Source organism: Panicum virgatum, chromosome 6N (genome assembly GCF_016808335.1).
Source record: "Panicum virgatum strain AP13 chromosome 6N, P.virgatum_v5, whole genome shotgun sequence".
Classification (NCBI taxonomy): Eukaryota; Viridiplantae; Streptophyta; class Magnoliopsida; order Poales; family Poaceae; genus Panicum; species Panicum virgatum.
The window spans coordinates 46,700,509-46,718,140 of record NC_053150.1 but is presented as its reverse complement, the minus strand read 5'-3'; the positions used below and the strand labels follow the sequence as shown (position 1 = coordinate 46,718,140).

The 17,632-nt window shown below is 46.0% G+C and overlaps 1 protein-coding gene, 1 long non-coding RNA gene and 1 pseudogene across 2 annotated transcripts; all 3 read right to left on the bottom strand.

Annotated features, from left to right (window-relative positions):
- Positions 1-3,175: 3,175 nt before the first annotated feature.
- On the bottom strand, positions 3,176-6,171 carry LOC120678927 (60S ribosomal protein L10a-like). Its single transcript, XM_039960384.1, has 6 exons — positions 6,047-6,171; positions 5,863-5,896; positions 4,652-4,871; positions 4,205-4,370; positions 3,570-3,775; positions 3,176-3,445 (listed from the first exon to the last, which is right to left on the bottom strand). Exons 2-6 carry the CDS (start codon positions 5,865-5,867, stop codon positions 3,392-3,394), a joined length of 651 nt encoding a protein of 216 aa, XP_039816318.1. The 5' UTR covers positions 5,868-5,896; positions 6,047-6,171; the 3' UTR covers positions 3,176-3,391.
- A 3,786-nt stretch (positions 6,172-9,957) lies between these two features.
- On the bottom strand, positions 9,958-11,298 carry LOC120677339 (annotated as a pseudogene).
- A 3,001-nt stretch (positions 11,299-14,299) lies between these two features.
- LOC120679431 lies at positions 14,300-16,436 on the bottom strand. The gene is made up of 3 exons (XR_005677179.1): positions 15,494-16,436; positions 14,840-15,138; positions 14,300-14,655 (listed from the first exon to the last, which is right to left on the bottom strand). It is a non-coding gene; the product is annotated as an uncharacterized LOC120679431 (long non-coding RNA).
- Positions 16,437-17,632: the final 1,196 nt, after the last annotated feature.

The following is a 17,632-nucleotide window of genomic DNA, read 5'->3' as shown; positions in this document are numbered from 1 at the left end:
CTTTGCTGCTGTCTGTGTTGTCGTTGTGTTTGTGTGTGCGTTTTTTTAGTGTTTCTTTAGTTTTAGTCCTTTGTGATCTTGTGTTGGTCAAATTCTGTTTGGCCACATCAAGATTGTGTCTGTAACTGCTTTCTTCTTAATGAATAACGTGCTCAGGCACGGTCGCGAAAAATGCTTCCGTCGTCTCCACCGACGATGGAGAGGATCAAAAAGTAGATAGGCATATACCTGTGCGGATTAAGTAACATCAGTTTTATATGCCAACAACTGACCACCGGCTTCGTCATCCCAGTCGTCTCCATGGTTGAGCCGAATTGACGAACATCGAAGAACCCAAACAGGGGATTGAGGAACCAACCTCAGCGGTGGCTGAGGCAGGATTGAGCTCCAGGAGGGGCTCTCCTTTTCTTCTTCCTCCTCTCGCCTCTCCTTCCCTCGTTCTTCCTCCTCAAATTTGTAGAGGGGTGGGGGCTTAGGAGGGGTTTCATGGGATTTCCAGCGGTACGAGGACTCGAACCTCTCCAGACCCACCGTTGGATCCGCCCCTGAACCTCACCACCCGAGCCAACAGAAACACAAACATGAGCATGCGAAATTATTATTATATAAAAAGCAAGCTGTGTCCCAAAATTTTACACCTAAAAACGTCACATCGAATATTTGGATACACGCATAGAGTATTAAATAAAATCTATGTACAAAATTTTTTGCATAGATGGATTATAAATCGTGATATGAATCTAATGAGCCTACTTAATCCATAAATTGCAACAGTGATACTACAGTAGCCATCCGCTAATTATAGATTAATCATCCATGCAAAAAGTTTTTAACTTTATGGCTTTGAATGTTAATTATAATACAATTTTAGTTTTTCACTTTATGGCTTTGGATTAAGTAGTTTTTCAGACAGATTAAGAATGACGAGTAAAAATTAAGAGAATAACTATGACTTTCATAGTTTTTCAGACAGATTAAGAATGAAGAGTAAAAAATGATATCACCCTTCTTAGTTATCATGCACTAATTAAGAGAATAACTATGACTTTCATATTTACCGTTGTCAAAGTTTTTCAAATTCTCTATGCATCCTCAAATGTTTAATTCTGCAGGATCGGTTTTTCGCAGAGGTGCTGTAATTACATTCTTAAAACTATAATGCAAATTAGACCTGAGAAAAATGAGGCCTAGCCCACGCTCCAATAGGCCCAGGTGTGGCGGTAATTTTGCTGGCCTGAAAAATATTGGCAGGCTCGACGGGCAACAAACCGAAAATTCTAGCTCGATGCCTCTAGACGACTGGCGTCGGTGCAATTGTTTGGCGATTCTTCTATTGCGGTTCTTCCCAAAGCCAGTGTGCGATGGGGTTTCTGCTAGTTTCGGTGGTGCTGCTGTCTGCCTCTTTCTCTGGCCATGGTTTCAGCGTTGACGGAGGAGGACGACGGTGGTGGTGGTCAGGAGGCGCAGAAGATCCAGGGGATCTCGTTGTAATTTATTTTTTGTTAGGGTTTTTTGTGCAAAAAGTTGGGACAGCTGTCCCCCTCTGTAACCTTCAAGTGGGTTCGTGTACCTGCACGGTGCGGATGTATGTTTTCCTTATCGTATAATACAGGTACTGTTATAAAAAAATGGTGGGGTTTGAACCAGCTGACTGAATAAAAAAATAGGTATTTGCGTTCTTGCCCCAACATTATAGTGCAATTGTGATTTTATCCTTATTTTTCTTAACTTTGTAATTTTACTCTCTACTATTCACATATCAACGCGATTTTGTCCCTAGTTAACAGTCGAAACAGGGGCAAAATCGCGTTAGGGGGGACATCACGTTGACTTGTAAATAACAAGGGCAAAATCACAAGATCACAAAGTTAGGAAAAATAAGGATATAATCACTATTGCACTGCAAAGTATTGGCAAGAACACCAATTTCTCATTAAAAAAAACAATCGTCCTCTACATTGGAATTCGTAGTAAGCTTAAAGATCAACCTTGAGGTGGTCAGCCGGAAAGAACACAGGTCGTGTACTTAGGCGGTCTGCACTCTTATACTCTAAATTCATCCTCTAAAAAGAATATTCAGTTTTGATCATCAAGATTCTCTACTCTATACTCAGTTTTCTCGCATCCGTCATACTCTATATTTCATTCTCTATTCTAAATACCACAACACGGGGCCCACATGTCATTCACTGGTTTATATTTTATCCCCCATCCCACCCACCCATGACCCGTCGGCCCTCCTCCCCCTTTCTCTTTCCTCCCTTTCCTCTCTTCCCAAGCGGCGCTCGACGCGCCTGGACGGCAGCGCCGCCGCCCGCAAGACCCGCCGCCCCTCTTCTCCACACCCTCCCATATGTCGCTGCCCCTCCCCTGCTCCGGCGTGCGCGCGCGGCCTCCCTCTTCGGCGTGCGCCCGGCCGGCAGCTGCAGGGCAGCGAGCGCGCGGCCGAAGCGCCCCCCTTCCCCCTCGCTTGGGGCTGCGGTCGGGCGGAGCAGGCGGCCGAGCTCTGCGGACCATAGAGATCTGGCACAAGGAGGTCCGGTGGCGGCGGACGGCCCGCGCGGTGTCGGTGGCAGCTGTGGCGAGCAAAGCCACGGGGCCGCCCTCCTCCCTCCCATACCCTCGCCGGCCGGCCCGTTGCTGCCGCGACGTGCCCGGCACTCCTCTGGGAGCTCCCCCAAACCAAAATCCGCGAGGCGCCCGGCACTCCTCTGGGAGCTCCCCAAAACCGTACCACACGGACACAGTGCCCAAGACCACGGCCGCGACAACCCGAGCGCTGACGCCGGAGCCGCCGCACGAGGACGAGGTCGAGGCGCCGGCGACGGGCTAGGCGCGGCGGATGGCCCCGTCCCCTCCCTCCATCCCCCTCCCCTGCCCCGACGGCGGCATGCGGGCAGCCTGGCAGCCAGATCCGTGCGTGGCGGAGCCACAGCACGAGCGGCGGCGGGCCACGCAGCGGCCATGGCGAGCCTCACGGCGGCCATGGCGAGCGACGGCAGGCCACGCGGCGGCCATGGCGAGCGTCCGCGGGCCCTGCGCCACATCTACCCATAGCGGGCGTCCTCTACCTACACCAAATTTGGCGTCAGATAAAATAAAACCCTGAATAACCAACGATCTCATTCTAATACCAGTCAGGATGCCAATAATATCAAAACTGCGGAGCTGCAAATAAGAGACAAGGAGCATCGAAAGAACCTTAACATAAGATGCAACTGCATAATCCCAAAAACATTGCTCCTCAGGTTCTATTAAAGGAAACACTAGATCAAGGACCAAATACTTCAACATTCTCATTGACAGGCACAAAACTGATGGGTACATATCTAAGTTTTAAGACAAGCCCAGCTGGAGAGGCCTAGTAACTTCACTAGGATCGCGGCAAGACTTAGAACACCCTGTATGGCTTCCCCATGGTGCTCTTGATGTACAGGCATCTCACCTGGAAAACAAAAACCACATCATGTTATAACCTGGTACTTCCACTTGCCGACTTGCATTCTAATTTTTTATCTGGAACAGGAACGGTAATATTAGAGACTTAATTAGAAGAACTCATTACTCACATTCTGCCAGTTCTTCTTCAGAAGGGACACAAGGAAGTTGACGCTCATCTGGATGTTCTGCTGGATCTGCTTCTCCTCCATGGACAGGTTACCCACAGCAACACCCATGCAAAGAACTTTCTTCAACTGGAACTTGACTGTAGCTTTTGTCTCATTCACTTTGGATTCAAGAGACTCCTGGTGGGTAACCAGTGTAGGGAACTTGCCTGCAGAGACATAATAAGCATGATACAATCAGCAGGTAGTCAAGGTAGACAATACATAGCAAAAAAGAAAAAAGTGCAAAGCTGGGATGCACAGCTCAGTTAACAGGGATACTGTGATTAAAGATACTCCTTAGGTCTCAACTTTGTAAAAATAAATAACAAAGTGAAGAAGTTGATATTGCCACAATGAGATGGCATGGCCTTGCAACAAGTGTGTAACAATTTGATTGATTTCACTCAGTGCAGGCAAGACAACATTTTGACGAATGAAAGTTTTTCATGCATATCTCGAATGAATGCTAAACAACAAAATCATGCAAATCCACATTATTATTGTTTAATATGAAACTAGTATTATATCTAACAGGATGGTAGTAAAATAGCAATTAGATGAAAGAAACAGTCATGTCAGAAAATGAGGTTACTTGCCTGCCTTGTTGAGACCAGGACCAAGGAGACGGGGAATCTGCTTGATGATGGCCTCTGATGCTAAGAAAGCATGGTACTTCTTGGCAAGCTTCTTGACAAGCTTCTTGTTCTTGTTCATTTTCTTGAGCGCCTCAACATCCATGTAGTCAAGTCCAATCTTCTCAGCCTGCACATGTAGTAAAATGGTTAGCACAGCATAGTTGCTTTATACAGAATAGCGAAACTGATAATTTATATAAGGAAATTTTACACAGTTGAAGCAAAGTAAATATAAAGATTTAAATGCTATGGAATTGAAGACAGCAAGAACGTGATTGGCTACATCTCATAATGCATAGCCAAAGTTAAGCAATTCAGAACACATCTGTTTTCAGTTCAATAAAACTACTACCATAAGCATGCCCAATATGAATAAGTAGATTACTATGTAAATTAATCATATGTTACCTCCTCAACGTGCTGGGCATCACCAAGCATGCACACCTTCATCTTTGGGCGGGGGATGTGAGGCAGCTTAACAGAGCCACTGAAACGCTTGTCCTTCTGCGGGTCGTAGTTCTTCAGACCAATCTGAAGCTCAACGGTCTCGGTGAACTTCCTATTCTTCTCCTTGGCATCCCCAACGATCTGGGAGATGGCATCCTTGAGGGCCTCTGATTGCAACTTACTGCAGCAGATTTGCAGTATAGTAAGTAGTAAGTACACATAATTTATACTACAAGAAAGTAAATTTATCCTCGCCCTAGACAGTGAATCTTCTCTAGAATGATCCAACATTCAATTATCCCTTCTAGTAAGGAAATAAAGAGAGCATATAACAAGGGCCAGTTGATCATAACGAAAGCAAAACAAATTAATCAGATATCATATGTAACTTCGCTGTTTGAATGACCAAAAGCATTAGGTTCCCGTCTCACGCATCACAAAGATGGGAAAGGCCACAGCAAAATTAAGCACAAACTAACCAAAACATACTCCGAACAGAAAAAAAACAACTCATCGAAACAAGCAAGCTATCTCATCATAAAGAAAAATTCCATCTAAGCGGATCTCTTAAAGTATGGTAAACAAGAAGTCAATTACAAGAACGAGGCATTTTTCATCAAAAGTGATCAAGCATAAGACAGCATATACAACCGATCATCTATTTGAGAAAGATAATTTACCCTAGCACCCAATTGAACTGTTCTTTCAGCATCCCCTCAACAGGAAGGAGAATTCCAAAAGGCATAAATGACAGAATAGTCAATCATAACACAAGCAAAACCAGATGAATGCTATGTGGCATGTGGATTCATTACGTCGGCGACTACAAGCCACTGAATCCCTGACTCGCACAGATTTAAAAGATAAAGGTTAAATTAAAACTAAGCAATGCAGGTGATTCACGGGGCTCGCAAATTTGGGTCATATCATCCTAAGGTCGATCTCATAATTTTCAATGAAAGCAAGTAAGCAATCAACTATCTAAACAAGCCAGCGATCTCCTAAATCAAAATGACCATTTCAGCAGATAAAAACATCTTCTAAAGCAGCAAACCATAACATGGCAATCGACAAGACAAATAGACGATTACACTAAAGGGGGATTTTATTTTTATTGCGAGTAATCCATGCACTGCATGAGATGCGACGAGAGGAAAAGAAATCAGCAGTACCTCATGGCTGCAACCGGTGACTCAACTCAACTCCCTGCAGGAAGAACACGAAGGAACACATAGAACGCGGGGTCAGATCCGGTGAAATGGAGTACAAACACGGCACGAGAACATGAGACGGCGCGAATCGAGGCCCGAGCACAGGAGAGGCGGCTGCCTCGTCGGCGGGCGGGAGGAAAGATACCTTGGTTAGGGTTCGGCTCGGGGAGGGCGACGGAGCGAGCGAGAAGGAGAAGCTGACGGAGGTGGCGGCGCCGGGAGTTATATGAGCAGCGGTGGGAGCGAGACGAAGGAAAACCCTAGAGCGAGCTCCCGATGGACGCCGCGTGTCCAGGCGCCGAACCGTCGGATGCGAGCGAGGGGACCGCTCGCTATAGGCCGTTTGGGCCGCGGGCGGACGAACATGGGCCAGCCTTCTTTGTGGCTTTACACCGCGGGCAGGAAAGAAGGACGCGAGCGGATGAACATGGGCCAGCATATTTCTTTGTGGCTTTTGCCAGACTGGGAGAAGAAAAGGCGCTTTTTTCATTTTTATATTTTAAAAAAATAAAATTTCAAAAATATATGTCGAATAGGAAAATTTTCAAAAATGGGTGCCTGTCGCCTCTCTAATGGGCGTGGCGACAAGACCTAAATGTAAAAAATATTTACATTTAGGTCCTGGCGCCCAGGGCGCATTAAACAGTGAACTTGTAAAATCGATATAAAATAGTAAAAAAATCAGAAAAATAGAAACTCAACTGTTATAGAGTAGGCGAAGATACATTGATCAAATGAAAAATTTTATGTAATAAAAGTTGTAGATCTTATTTCATAGAATCTAGAACAGTTGAGTTTGTATTTTTCCGATTTTTCTACGATTTTATATCAATTTTACAAGTTTACTATTTAATGCGCCCCGGGCGCCAGGACCTAAATTTTAAAAAAAATTACATTTAAGTCCTGTCGCCAACTGGATGGGCGACAGGCACTCTGTCGCCCAAGGCGACAGGCACCCATTTTTGAAAATTTCTTATTTCGGCATATATTTTTGAAATTTTCTTTTAATATAAAAATAAAAATAAGGCGAAGAAAAGACAAGAAGACGGGCCTGCTTCTGGGCCTACAACTACAGACCGGTATGCAGTAGGCGGCCTGATCCTTTTTTTTATTTTTTTGAAAGGGGCCTGATCCTAGCATCCAAGCAGCATCCTCTTATCAAAAAAAAACATCCAAGCATCAAGATTGATGATGCAAATGCAAGATCCATGTGTTTTTGACAAAGGATGACCTATCAATTGTCAAGGTGCCTTATCCAGAAAAATGGAAGGGTGTCTGGTTGCCAAGTATAACATGTATGTATGACAACTTTTTGAAAGAAAATGATAGGTGCTCTACCTTTCAATTAAGAAGGAAGATGAATAATAATAAAATGGTTAATTAGATCTGTGCCACTATAATTCTTCTATATTTGAAACGTGCCATTACTTCTCGTGTAACTACACATGCACCATTACAATTGCACACTTCCTGAAATTATGCCATTACGTACCCTATCTCATCCCCATGCCCCCCCACCACACACCAATTCTCCGCGCCTGCGCTTGCACTCCATCGGCCGCCCTACTAGCGCCACCGGCTCCTGCGCCCGCCCGCGGCTAGGGAGCCTGCGGCCTCCGTGCCACCGGCCTGGTGAAGCTCCAGTCTAGGTACCTCGATCTTGTCCCCAACCGCATAGACCCTAACAGCGCACCCCGCGCGAACCACCATGGCGCCCCCTGAAGAACCCAGCCCCCCACAACGTAGTAGCAGCACAGGTAGACGAGCGGGTCGGGAACTGGATGACCTCACGGGTGATGGGGAGCACAACGGTGATGAGGTCATCCAGGGAGTCTGCGCGCGGTGTCGACGAGGCTTGACTATCAACCGTCGTTGTTGAACGCCTCGACGATGTCACCGACGCGGAACCGCGGCGGGAAGGAGTTCGGCGGCAGCGGGCGTGGACGGTCGTGGCTGGGTGCGAAGTGCTCCGGGAGCACGCACGCTGCCATCGTCATGGCGACAAGGTGCGCGGTGTAGTGCGCCGGGGTGCAGGGCCCACGCGCGGGTGCGAACATCGACCTCGGCACCCGCGTGGCCTCGAACCAGGAGCTGTGGAAGCCAGGGCCGTTGAGGCGGACCTCGACCTCAGCACAACGGGGAGCGGCTGTGGGGGCGGCGGCGGCGACCTCCTGGCCACGGGCAGGCACACAAGCCGGTGGCAACATGTAGCCGCGGCGCGGGTAGAACTAGCGACAATGTGCCGGCGCAGGCGCGGGTAGGGCGGTGGAGGATAGGGGGGAAATGAGGTAGGGGTGGGAGGTTGAAGACGAGAGTATTTTGGTCCAATTTTTTTTATAAAGATATCGAAAGGGTATGTAATAGTATATCTTCAGGAATTGTGAAATTGTAATGGCACGGATGTAGTTACACGAGAAGTAATGATGCGCCTTAAATACGAAAGAATTATAATGGCACAGATCCAATTAACTCAATAAAAAAGCAGGTCTGAAGAAAAAAAAGATATTTTTTAGCACAATCTCAAGGAAGAGTTGCATTGGGAGCGGAGATAATGTGATGGTGCACGAGACTTGCAAAAAAAAAATTGTCTGCGTGCCGGCTGCCAATCATGGCATCCTACGTATGGGGATGGAGCACGAGCAGCAACGAGTTTTTTGTTGGGGTGGAGCACGAGCAGCAACGAACGGCAAGAGTAGACCGGGGGACTTTGGATTAGGCCGTTGATGACACGGCACGGAACTGCTCCTTGATTATCATCAGTCTGCTTGCCTGCTCTGCTTTGCTCTTTCACTGCTGACACTAAACTAGTTTTATCCATTTCCGTCTCGACACGATTTTTTGGTACACGGGCTGGGCAAATACTGGGAAGATCCGCTCACTCACTGGAGTCACTGCGCCGTCTGCTTTGTTGCTTCCCTTTTCACCCAACCTTCCTGTTTCTCTGCCGGTCCGTGTAATGTCCCGTGGCCGCCGGCGATCGCCGAGATATGAGAACGCAACAAGGATTCGATTCGGTAGAGGAGGAAGGGCAAGGGACCCTATTCTCCGATTTGATTTCTGGAGTTTTTGGAGTTCAGAATTATAAGACGGGAACATATCAGGTGCAAATCAATCTATTCGTGAAAACTATGCAAACTTCAATCTGTATCATCGGATCAACATCCAAGGGGAGAGTGCAGGGGAGTGGTAGGGGGAATATGCAAAAGTGTGATTACCTAATCCAAGGGCGGGCGGTTAATTGTAAACTACCCCCTTCCCATGCCCTTGGATGTTGATCCGATGATCCAGATTAAAGTTTGCATAGTTTCCACGAATATGTTGGTTTGCACCTGATATATTTCTCGTGAAAACTATGCAAACTTCAATCTGGATCATCGGATCAACATCCAAGGAGAGAGCGCAGGGGGAGTGGGAGGGGGATATGCAAAAGTGTGATTATCTAATCCAAGGGCGGGCGGTTAATTATAAATTACCCCTCTTCTCATGCCCCTTGGATGTTGATTCGGCAGTCTAGATTGAAGTTTGCATAGTTTCCACGAATAGGTTGGTTTGCACCTGATATGTTTCCTAATAAAATTTGTCATTTTTATTCCTCCATGCACAAGTAAAGTTTTAGAGTAAAATTTTGTTGGGAATTAGAGGGTATATATAGTAAATTATATTTAAAATATATATTATATTTCACACAATTATATACCCCCAAGTATTGATTTATTATTAGATGGCCTACACTAAAGAAAAAATATTACAATGTATTTTTAACATATTTTATTACATTTCACACAATTATATACCCCAAGTACTAATTTTGTAGGGAAATAATGGGAGCACAGTAAATTATATTTATATATATATATATATATTATAAACTTTCATCGTTATATTTCACACAATTATATGCCCCAAGTATTAATTCATTATTAGATGGACTAGGCTATCAAAATAATAAAGAAAAAATATCATACTGTATTTTAAACACATTTTATGATGTTCTTTATCACTCTGCAAAATTCGAACTTGAAACTCTAATTGTACATGTTAGTGGACAATTTGACATAGACATGGGGCCAAACAAAATTGTTGCTGATCTCATTTTATTCTTGCACATTTATTTATTCAAGATAAGATATATGCAGAGAACATACGCCTAGTTTCTTTATTTCAAAAAAAAAAAGAACATACACCTAGTTTCACAGCGACACCGTACCATGTCGATCTCAAACCCAACTCTTGATGCTGCCGCTGTAGTTGCTTCGCTTGTCGAAGTACCTGTCCCAGAGCATGACGCCGCCGTAGTTGGTCGCCTTCTGCGCCACCGGGAGCACAGCCCTGCGCAGCGTCGCCGGGTCCGTGTACCCGCTCGCGGCCGCCTGCGGCGACGCCGGCACGCCGACATAGATCTTGGTGAACGGGTACGCGGCCGTCCACCTGCCCCACTCGGCGGCGCTGAACCCTCCGGCGCAGGCCGGGTCGTCGTAGAACCTTACGTGGATGCGCTCGAAGATGCCCGTGTCGAGCGCCTCCTTGACGCGGTCGTCGGGGAACCGGCAGTGCGGCGTCGCCGTCAGGTGCAGCAGCTTGCCGTCGCCGGCGCGGATGTTGTGCTTGGCGAGCTCGAGGGCGAGGGTGCTGTAATGCTCGGCGGGGGTGGCGTGCTCCAGGAACATGTCGACGCCGTCGAGCCAGGCGTCGCCGAAGGAGCGGCGGGTGTCGTTGAGGCTGCCGCCGAAGTAGGTATTCCAGAGGTGGTCGAAGAGGGCGAGCGCCGACTGGTTGGTGGGCAGCGAGTAGCCGGCGCCGAAGCCGCCGATGGAGATGGAGACGGGGACGCCCAGGAACTGGCACCGCTTGATGGCGTCGCCCATGCCGGCGAGCGAGTGGCCGGAGAGGTCGAGGTCGTAGCTGCCGCTGCCGTAGACGTCGAGGAAGGAGTGAAGGACATGATGACCATGCTGTAGAGGCCGGAGTCGCAGGCCTCGCGGAGGGAGCCCTCGTCCTTGTGCCGGCCCCAGAACACCGTCACCTGCCCGGTCTTCCCCTGAGCCGAGGCCGGGCCAGCGAGGAGGCTGAGCTCCAGGACGGAGAGAAGCGCCGCGGCTGCTACTACTGACGACGGTCTCCGGCGTGTGAACGCCATTGTTACCGCGACGAACTTTTCCCTTCTTGCTCCTGCCAGGCAAGGTCAAGTGTCTAGTGGTAGGGGAAACTTGAGTTCGAGTAAGGTGTACTACTTATACAGAGACGGAATTGGCAAGAGACAAATTGTAGCCGCCATTGTTGACTGGTATCAGCTGTTTTCAATCAGTGATGAGAATGAGAGATGGATGATGGTTTGAACATGCAAGGAAAAAAGGCATGAGATCGAGAGCTGACTGGCTCGAGCTGCGGCGTGCAGCATACCGCAGTAAACATGGCTCGATTGCTCCAAGGGCTGAATGCTACATAACAAATCCGCGAAACGTACGTGTGCTGAGAGCTGAAAGAGACATGAGAGATGAGGAAGAAAAATGAAGAATGAGATCGACGGGCAGCTGCACATGGCCCCCCCAACGTTGACGACGAAACTTATTACATGGTGACCGAAACATGGGCCCGGTCAATTAACAATTTCTGATTTTTTTAGTCCTGATGTCAACATCAAGTAATGAAGTTTGACCATTGAAATCTTCAGATGTCACGTACGGCTGTATCGGTGTGAAGGCGTCTCCATGAGAAAGCGTACTGAGTAGCGCGGGAGCGTGAGTCGTGGATCCTGCGTGGCAGTGTCTAGCCGGAGTCACCCGGTAGCATAAAGGATATGACTTGTCTTATAAGAACATATCAAGTGCAAACCAATCTATTTATGAAAATTATACAAACTTCAATCTGCATCACCGAATCAACATCCAAGGGGCATAGGAAGGGGGTAATTTACAATTAACCGCCCGTCCTTGGATTAGTTAATCACACTTTTGCATGCCCCCTTCCCACTCCCCCTGCGCTCTCCCATTTTATTAAGGGGTAAGTAAAGTTGGTTTGCATTTCCATTTTATTAAGGGGTAAGTAAAGTTGGACATGTCGATATAAACAAATTGTAGACGTGAATTGAAGTAGAAAATAGTTTAGCGGCCCAGATCGGACGGCCCATCAGTCTAACTCGAAGAATATGGCCCAAGTATGCATAAATAGGACCCACTCTTTGTTTTGTAGTTGTTGGGCCGAGACCACAAGTTACAACTCTCGAAAAATCATACATAGATTGTATTTCCATTTTTAAAAAATATTTCCCCTCATCAAAAATTAATGACGATTCTCAAGTGCATTTTATGGCATTACTACTCTTCCAATGAACAGTGAATTTAATAATAAAACTAGTGTTTTATCCGTATGACCATATCATAACATGTCCTCTATTTTCATTCCTGACATACGCCGCCACCGCCGCCAAGTGCTAGGGTTAGGTTAGACCTTTGGAGTGTGCGGGGAGTCTTGAGCTCTTGACTGAGCGGATGATGGGTATAGTTTTGGGCCTTTGGCCGCTACTGTGTTGGGCCAAAATGGTTTTGGGCTTGCGCGACGCGGCGGGGCTGAAGAGGTGTCGCTGGAACCTGGAGGCTAGAGCAGCACGTGGAGCCGACGCAGATCCTGAGTCGGGACGGAGGGCGCCTTGAGGTCTGCGAGGATACGGTGCGGGTGCAGCTCCCCGACCTGAGCCGGTGGTCGGCGACCTGGTGTTCTAGCAGGCAGCAGACAACAGCGGACCTGGTGCTTTAGCATGTGCAATAGTAGATCTAAGTCTTTGGCAGAGGAGTGTGAGGCATTGGGTGAGACGAGGCCCCACACAGAGTGACTAGGATCAGTGTTTTCTATCAGCGCTGCGACAGGAATGTTCTGCTGAAGCATCACTGGAGCAAGGGGATCGACGATCGTCTATGGCGGCTTAAGGGTGATAGTCCCATGGTGGAGGAGTTTGAGCTGCCGCTCAGGCCTGCAGCGGGCCGCGACTTTTGGCGTGGCACAGCGTTGATGACGACGGCGCAGTTCGCGGGTGGCTTCTTTTGGCTCCTCTCCCAAGTTGTGGTTGTGTAGTGTTTTGTTGTGTGTTGTTTGCGTGCGTTGTCTGCGTGGTGGTGGTGTTCGCTTCGGCGCGTTATGTACGAATGCTTCTTCTTATATGATGCGGTAGTGCTCCTGCCTTTATTTTAGAAAAAAAGAATGGATGAATGAGAAAAAGAAATCGGGAAAAGAGGGGCAGAAAAGAAGCTGAGTAACAAGAGAAGAACGAAGGGGAAAAAGAATTAGATGCAACAACAACAACCGAGCCCGATGCCTCCAAATCCAAATCCTTGCTTGCCGCTCTTTCCGGTCCTCTACCTCTCTACAGACCGAGCATCTAATCTGATAAGAAGAAACCAAGATGGCAGCGGACTTCTCACATGGAATGGAGGAAAAACAAGACAAAATTTAAAATGTAATGATTCAAATTGAAATCTCTTCTCATGTGAAATCAAAGAAAAACAAGACAAAAACCCAAAATGTAGTAAGACCCTCTTTGGTAGGATCTTAGGAGTGGACTCCAGCTCCAGGTTCTGCTGTGTCTCTTGCTGAAGCCTTTCAAACGGCAATAACGAAAATGGCTCGGAGCACCATGCGAGCTGGACCTAGAGCTCTGCCCCCATGGATTGGAGATATAAGCACGCACGAGACTAAAACAACAATACTCTATTGGCAAAAAAAAAATCCACATTTTCTTGCATAATCAACTACTCCACCCCGTAATAAAGTTGTAGTTCGATCATAAGCCTAGAAGTTTTTAGCAAAACAGTTTGGTTCAAAACTCAAAACTCAAATACTTGATAGATTTGAAGCCTCAAAGTTATGCAAATATGACCAACTTCTTTAGAGTACCGGCTTTATTTTAATTTGACCAAGTTTAAAAGTTCAAATGTGATCCAAAATTAACATGATTATTTGTATTTTTTGAAATAGTTGCTATTTTGTTTTAACTTTATAGCAACGCACGGTCTATTACCTAGTTGAGCTAAATAGGCCTAGAAATCAGGCTACGCCAATCACAATGCACTTGTTTCGATCGCCAGCGTATGCTTGATGCATTTTTACAGTTTTTCACATGATTGAAGAAAGGCCAACCTTTAGCTATAACATACAAAAAAAATGCTTACATCTTACGAAGATCATCTAGCTGAGCTGAAGCTGACCATGCATGAACCGCTAGGGGAGCCCAAACTAGACGCAACCAGCAACATGATAATTATTAATTAATCCTGCTCGACCATCCACTAACATGCATGATTATCCCTCAACAACATTATTTCTTCCCGCATCTCCCACTAAAGAAAGTGAGAGCATTGAAGCCGGACATCAACGCGAGCAGCAAAGACTTGCTCATGACGCCGGATTATCAATGCAGGAGCACGCACATGTAGCTTGCTGATGATGCATGCTTCTAGGTATATTTGAAACGTGCACAATGATATCACAAGGCAATACATAGCAGCATTACATTGCAACCCTGTTGATGCAACAGTGTGCTACTGTCGGATCTAGGGACCAAATCCAAAACAAATCACCTTGTAATTACTTACATGTGTTATGCTCATATAAAGATAATAAAACATTTCCTGTCAGGGTCAGGCCCTAATATATTTTTGGTTGGTGATGGCTGACTATTGAGTCTGGACTGGACTCTTCCACTGTTCACCATAAACAACTTCATCACGATCCAGGCGCAAAAAGATATCGATCCGGCCGTAGCTGCAAAAACAACCGATTCAAGCAGAATTCAGCATGCATGCATCTCAAACAAATCCAGCACACACATAGTTTACTGTTTCGGGGCATCGACATGTCGAGATCACGGCCACAAACTGAACATCACCCATCCTCTCGTCTCCCTATAATGGTCCAAGCACGTCAACGATAGCTAGGGTGAACTGACCTCCACTATACCCGGCGCAGGACAAGTGTTGCCATGAGCTCATTGTGTGCTAACCTCACAGGGCAGCAGGCCAAAAGCAGCCTCTAGTTTTCTGTCCATGGATTGCCCAGTCAGTGGATGCTGCATTGCTGCTTTTGATAGCTCCTCCACCTTTGGGCTTTGGCTCCCTCCCTAGGCCGCTCCTCCTCCACCTAGCGTGAGCGCGTGCGTGGCGGGACCAAATCATGCAAAACGGGTGGTGGTTTCGGCTCCGCCTCTTCATGTGTTGCCATCGGCATCCGCTGTCGTCACCGGATCACCTGCGAAATTCCAGGTTTCTTATCACCTTATTGTGCTTTTGGGATAATCGGCTGGCTCGTCGGCATGCAGGCATCTACATCATGGCCGAGACTAGAGCACTAAGAGAGTCAGGGGTTCACGCTATCGGTATTAAGCCCTGGTTTTAATTTTCTATTCCCTCCGTCCCAAATTATTGGTTGTTTTGACTTTTTTCTGAATTCATAACTTCTGCTATGCATCTACATGTATATTATGTCTAGGTGCACAACAAAATCTATAAATCTTGAAAAGTAAAAACAATTAATAATTTGGGACGGAGGGAGTACCATCTAATGAAACAATTAAAGTCTGATGTAAAAAGTTCTGAAGACTTACATTACTTATCAACTAATTTTTCTGGAAAAGAACTGCCCCGTCATCATCATCTTGTGGTGGCCTCAATCACCATACGACGAGAATTATAATCTTCAGACTGCTGATGGTCAAGATGATGGACGGATTGTGATTTTGCACATCATGCTCAATATGAATCCTGCCAACAAAAATAAATCATTCCAAAAAATTGTTTCTCTGCATGATTGCCAAGTTTCAGACAAGTGAATAAACTGGCATAGTGCCATACACACATGAATATACGAAGACAGGCATCAATATCACAGAGGTTAACTGAATTTTTTACTTCTTCCTAGCATGGAGGGTCCAAAGGGTTCCTGAGATGCATGCACATATCTGAGAAGATGCTTTGACTTAAGTCGTGCACTTGATGAACATGGAAAAAGGGGGAAAAGGAAGTTATCATCACAAGCATGATGACTGATCAGTCCTAAACTTGGTACATCCTGCCACGTCCAGAGAAGCGAGATGAGCTCTTGGTGCCAGTCAGAGACTACAGCAAGTGACAGAGACAGATAAAATAAGCACAAACGGCAAACACCCAAACAGAACAATGGAAGCAGGGTGAGAAAATCAGATAACCCATTGGGATCTCCATTAGTGGAATAGAGCAGTGTCCACTGTTCAAAGTAAGCCTTCCAAAAGCAGGATAGATGCAAATATAACAAGTTGGTGAGAGGCCGTCCCCGCCACAAAGTGGACAGCAACACAGGTTGCAGGTTGCTGGCCTCCAAATCAAAGCTTCTTCCATGACTTTTTTCCCTCACCCAGGAAATGGTATTTATATTTGTGCTGAGGGAACCTTTCAGGATCAGCACAACTAATTCCACGGCAATGGAGAAGTTAGGTCTTGAGGATAAAAAACTGCTCAGGGCCCTACTGTCTAGAAACCTGTCACTTCAAATCTTTCTTCTCGATGCATGCATATAAGATATACAAAAGACAGTAATGAGTGATAGAATGATATGGTGATACTGATATGGTCAGGAGGTTAAAAAGATCTATCATTCACCTGTCACGGGTAGTCAGCTGGGCTTATTGGGCCATTTGGGCCAAGGTACTGTAGCGCGCCGCGGTACTGTAGCGCCGCCAGCCCTCTAGGGTTTGTTGGTTAGGATAAGTTAAGTAAGTCTCTCTATATAAAGAGAGGAGATATATCATTCAAGACAAGCAAGCGATGAACAATGAAGAAACAATTCTAGTCCCCCTCAATCTCTCAAGCTCTTGGCAAAGCATAAGGCCTAGTTACCCCAAAATATCCGTCACCATTACATCTGGTATACTCACTTATCAATCAACCAAGATGTCAGAAATATAACAAAGATGGCTTATGATGTATTATCAATCATGCTCATTTCTGATGATGCAACACTGGACCTAGAAAAGGAAGCACATTTCGAAAAACAAATAATGAAACTCCAAATAGACATGTCTTTTTTGAAATAGACCGCATAGCAGAGATGAGGTAGAGATCACTACTAGGGTGGCCACTGTATTGCCCAGCTTACCTAAAGCATACAGTACTGTGCCGTGGAGCTTAGTTGCACCTTAGTATGATTCATCTGTTACATGTTTACCGGTATTCCATTTGGAATCCACAGTCCACGAACTATTAAACAACAGTCAACGAGCTATAAAATGCACAAAATATGCAACCATAAAAAAGCTGGTTATTTTGCTCAACTGGTTTAACAAATAGTTGATATATGTATTTTAAATATTGCTGAGCATGTTCTGCTAGCTATATCGCTGCAGTCTGCTACCTTATACTAATTAAAAAACATTTAACACTCCCGCTTTTGATACATGCTGACTAGTATCATCAGTAAATCAGATATGCGCTGCATAATAGCACAAGCCATCCTAGTACTCACACAAACACACAAAGATTACTTTTACGTGGCTCACCTAACACCAAAGTGCAATTTTTTTACAAAGCACCCTCAGTGGAAGAATACGCATTTTTTTTATTTACTCATGGTTTCTATCGTGTGTGCCTGGTATATTCCTCTATGCTTAGGTGATGGCTGACAAGAAAAGACGGATGGAGTCCTCAGTGCCAATGATAATGGCTGGCAGAAAAGCAAACGCTGTTCACTTCCAGGAGAAAGGAAATGGGAA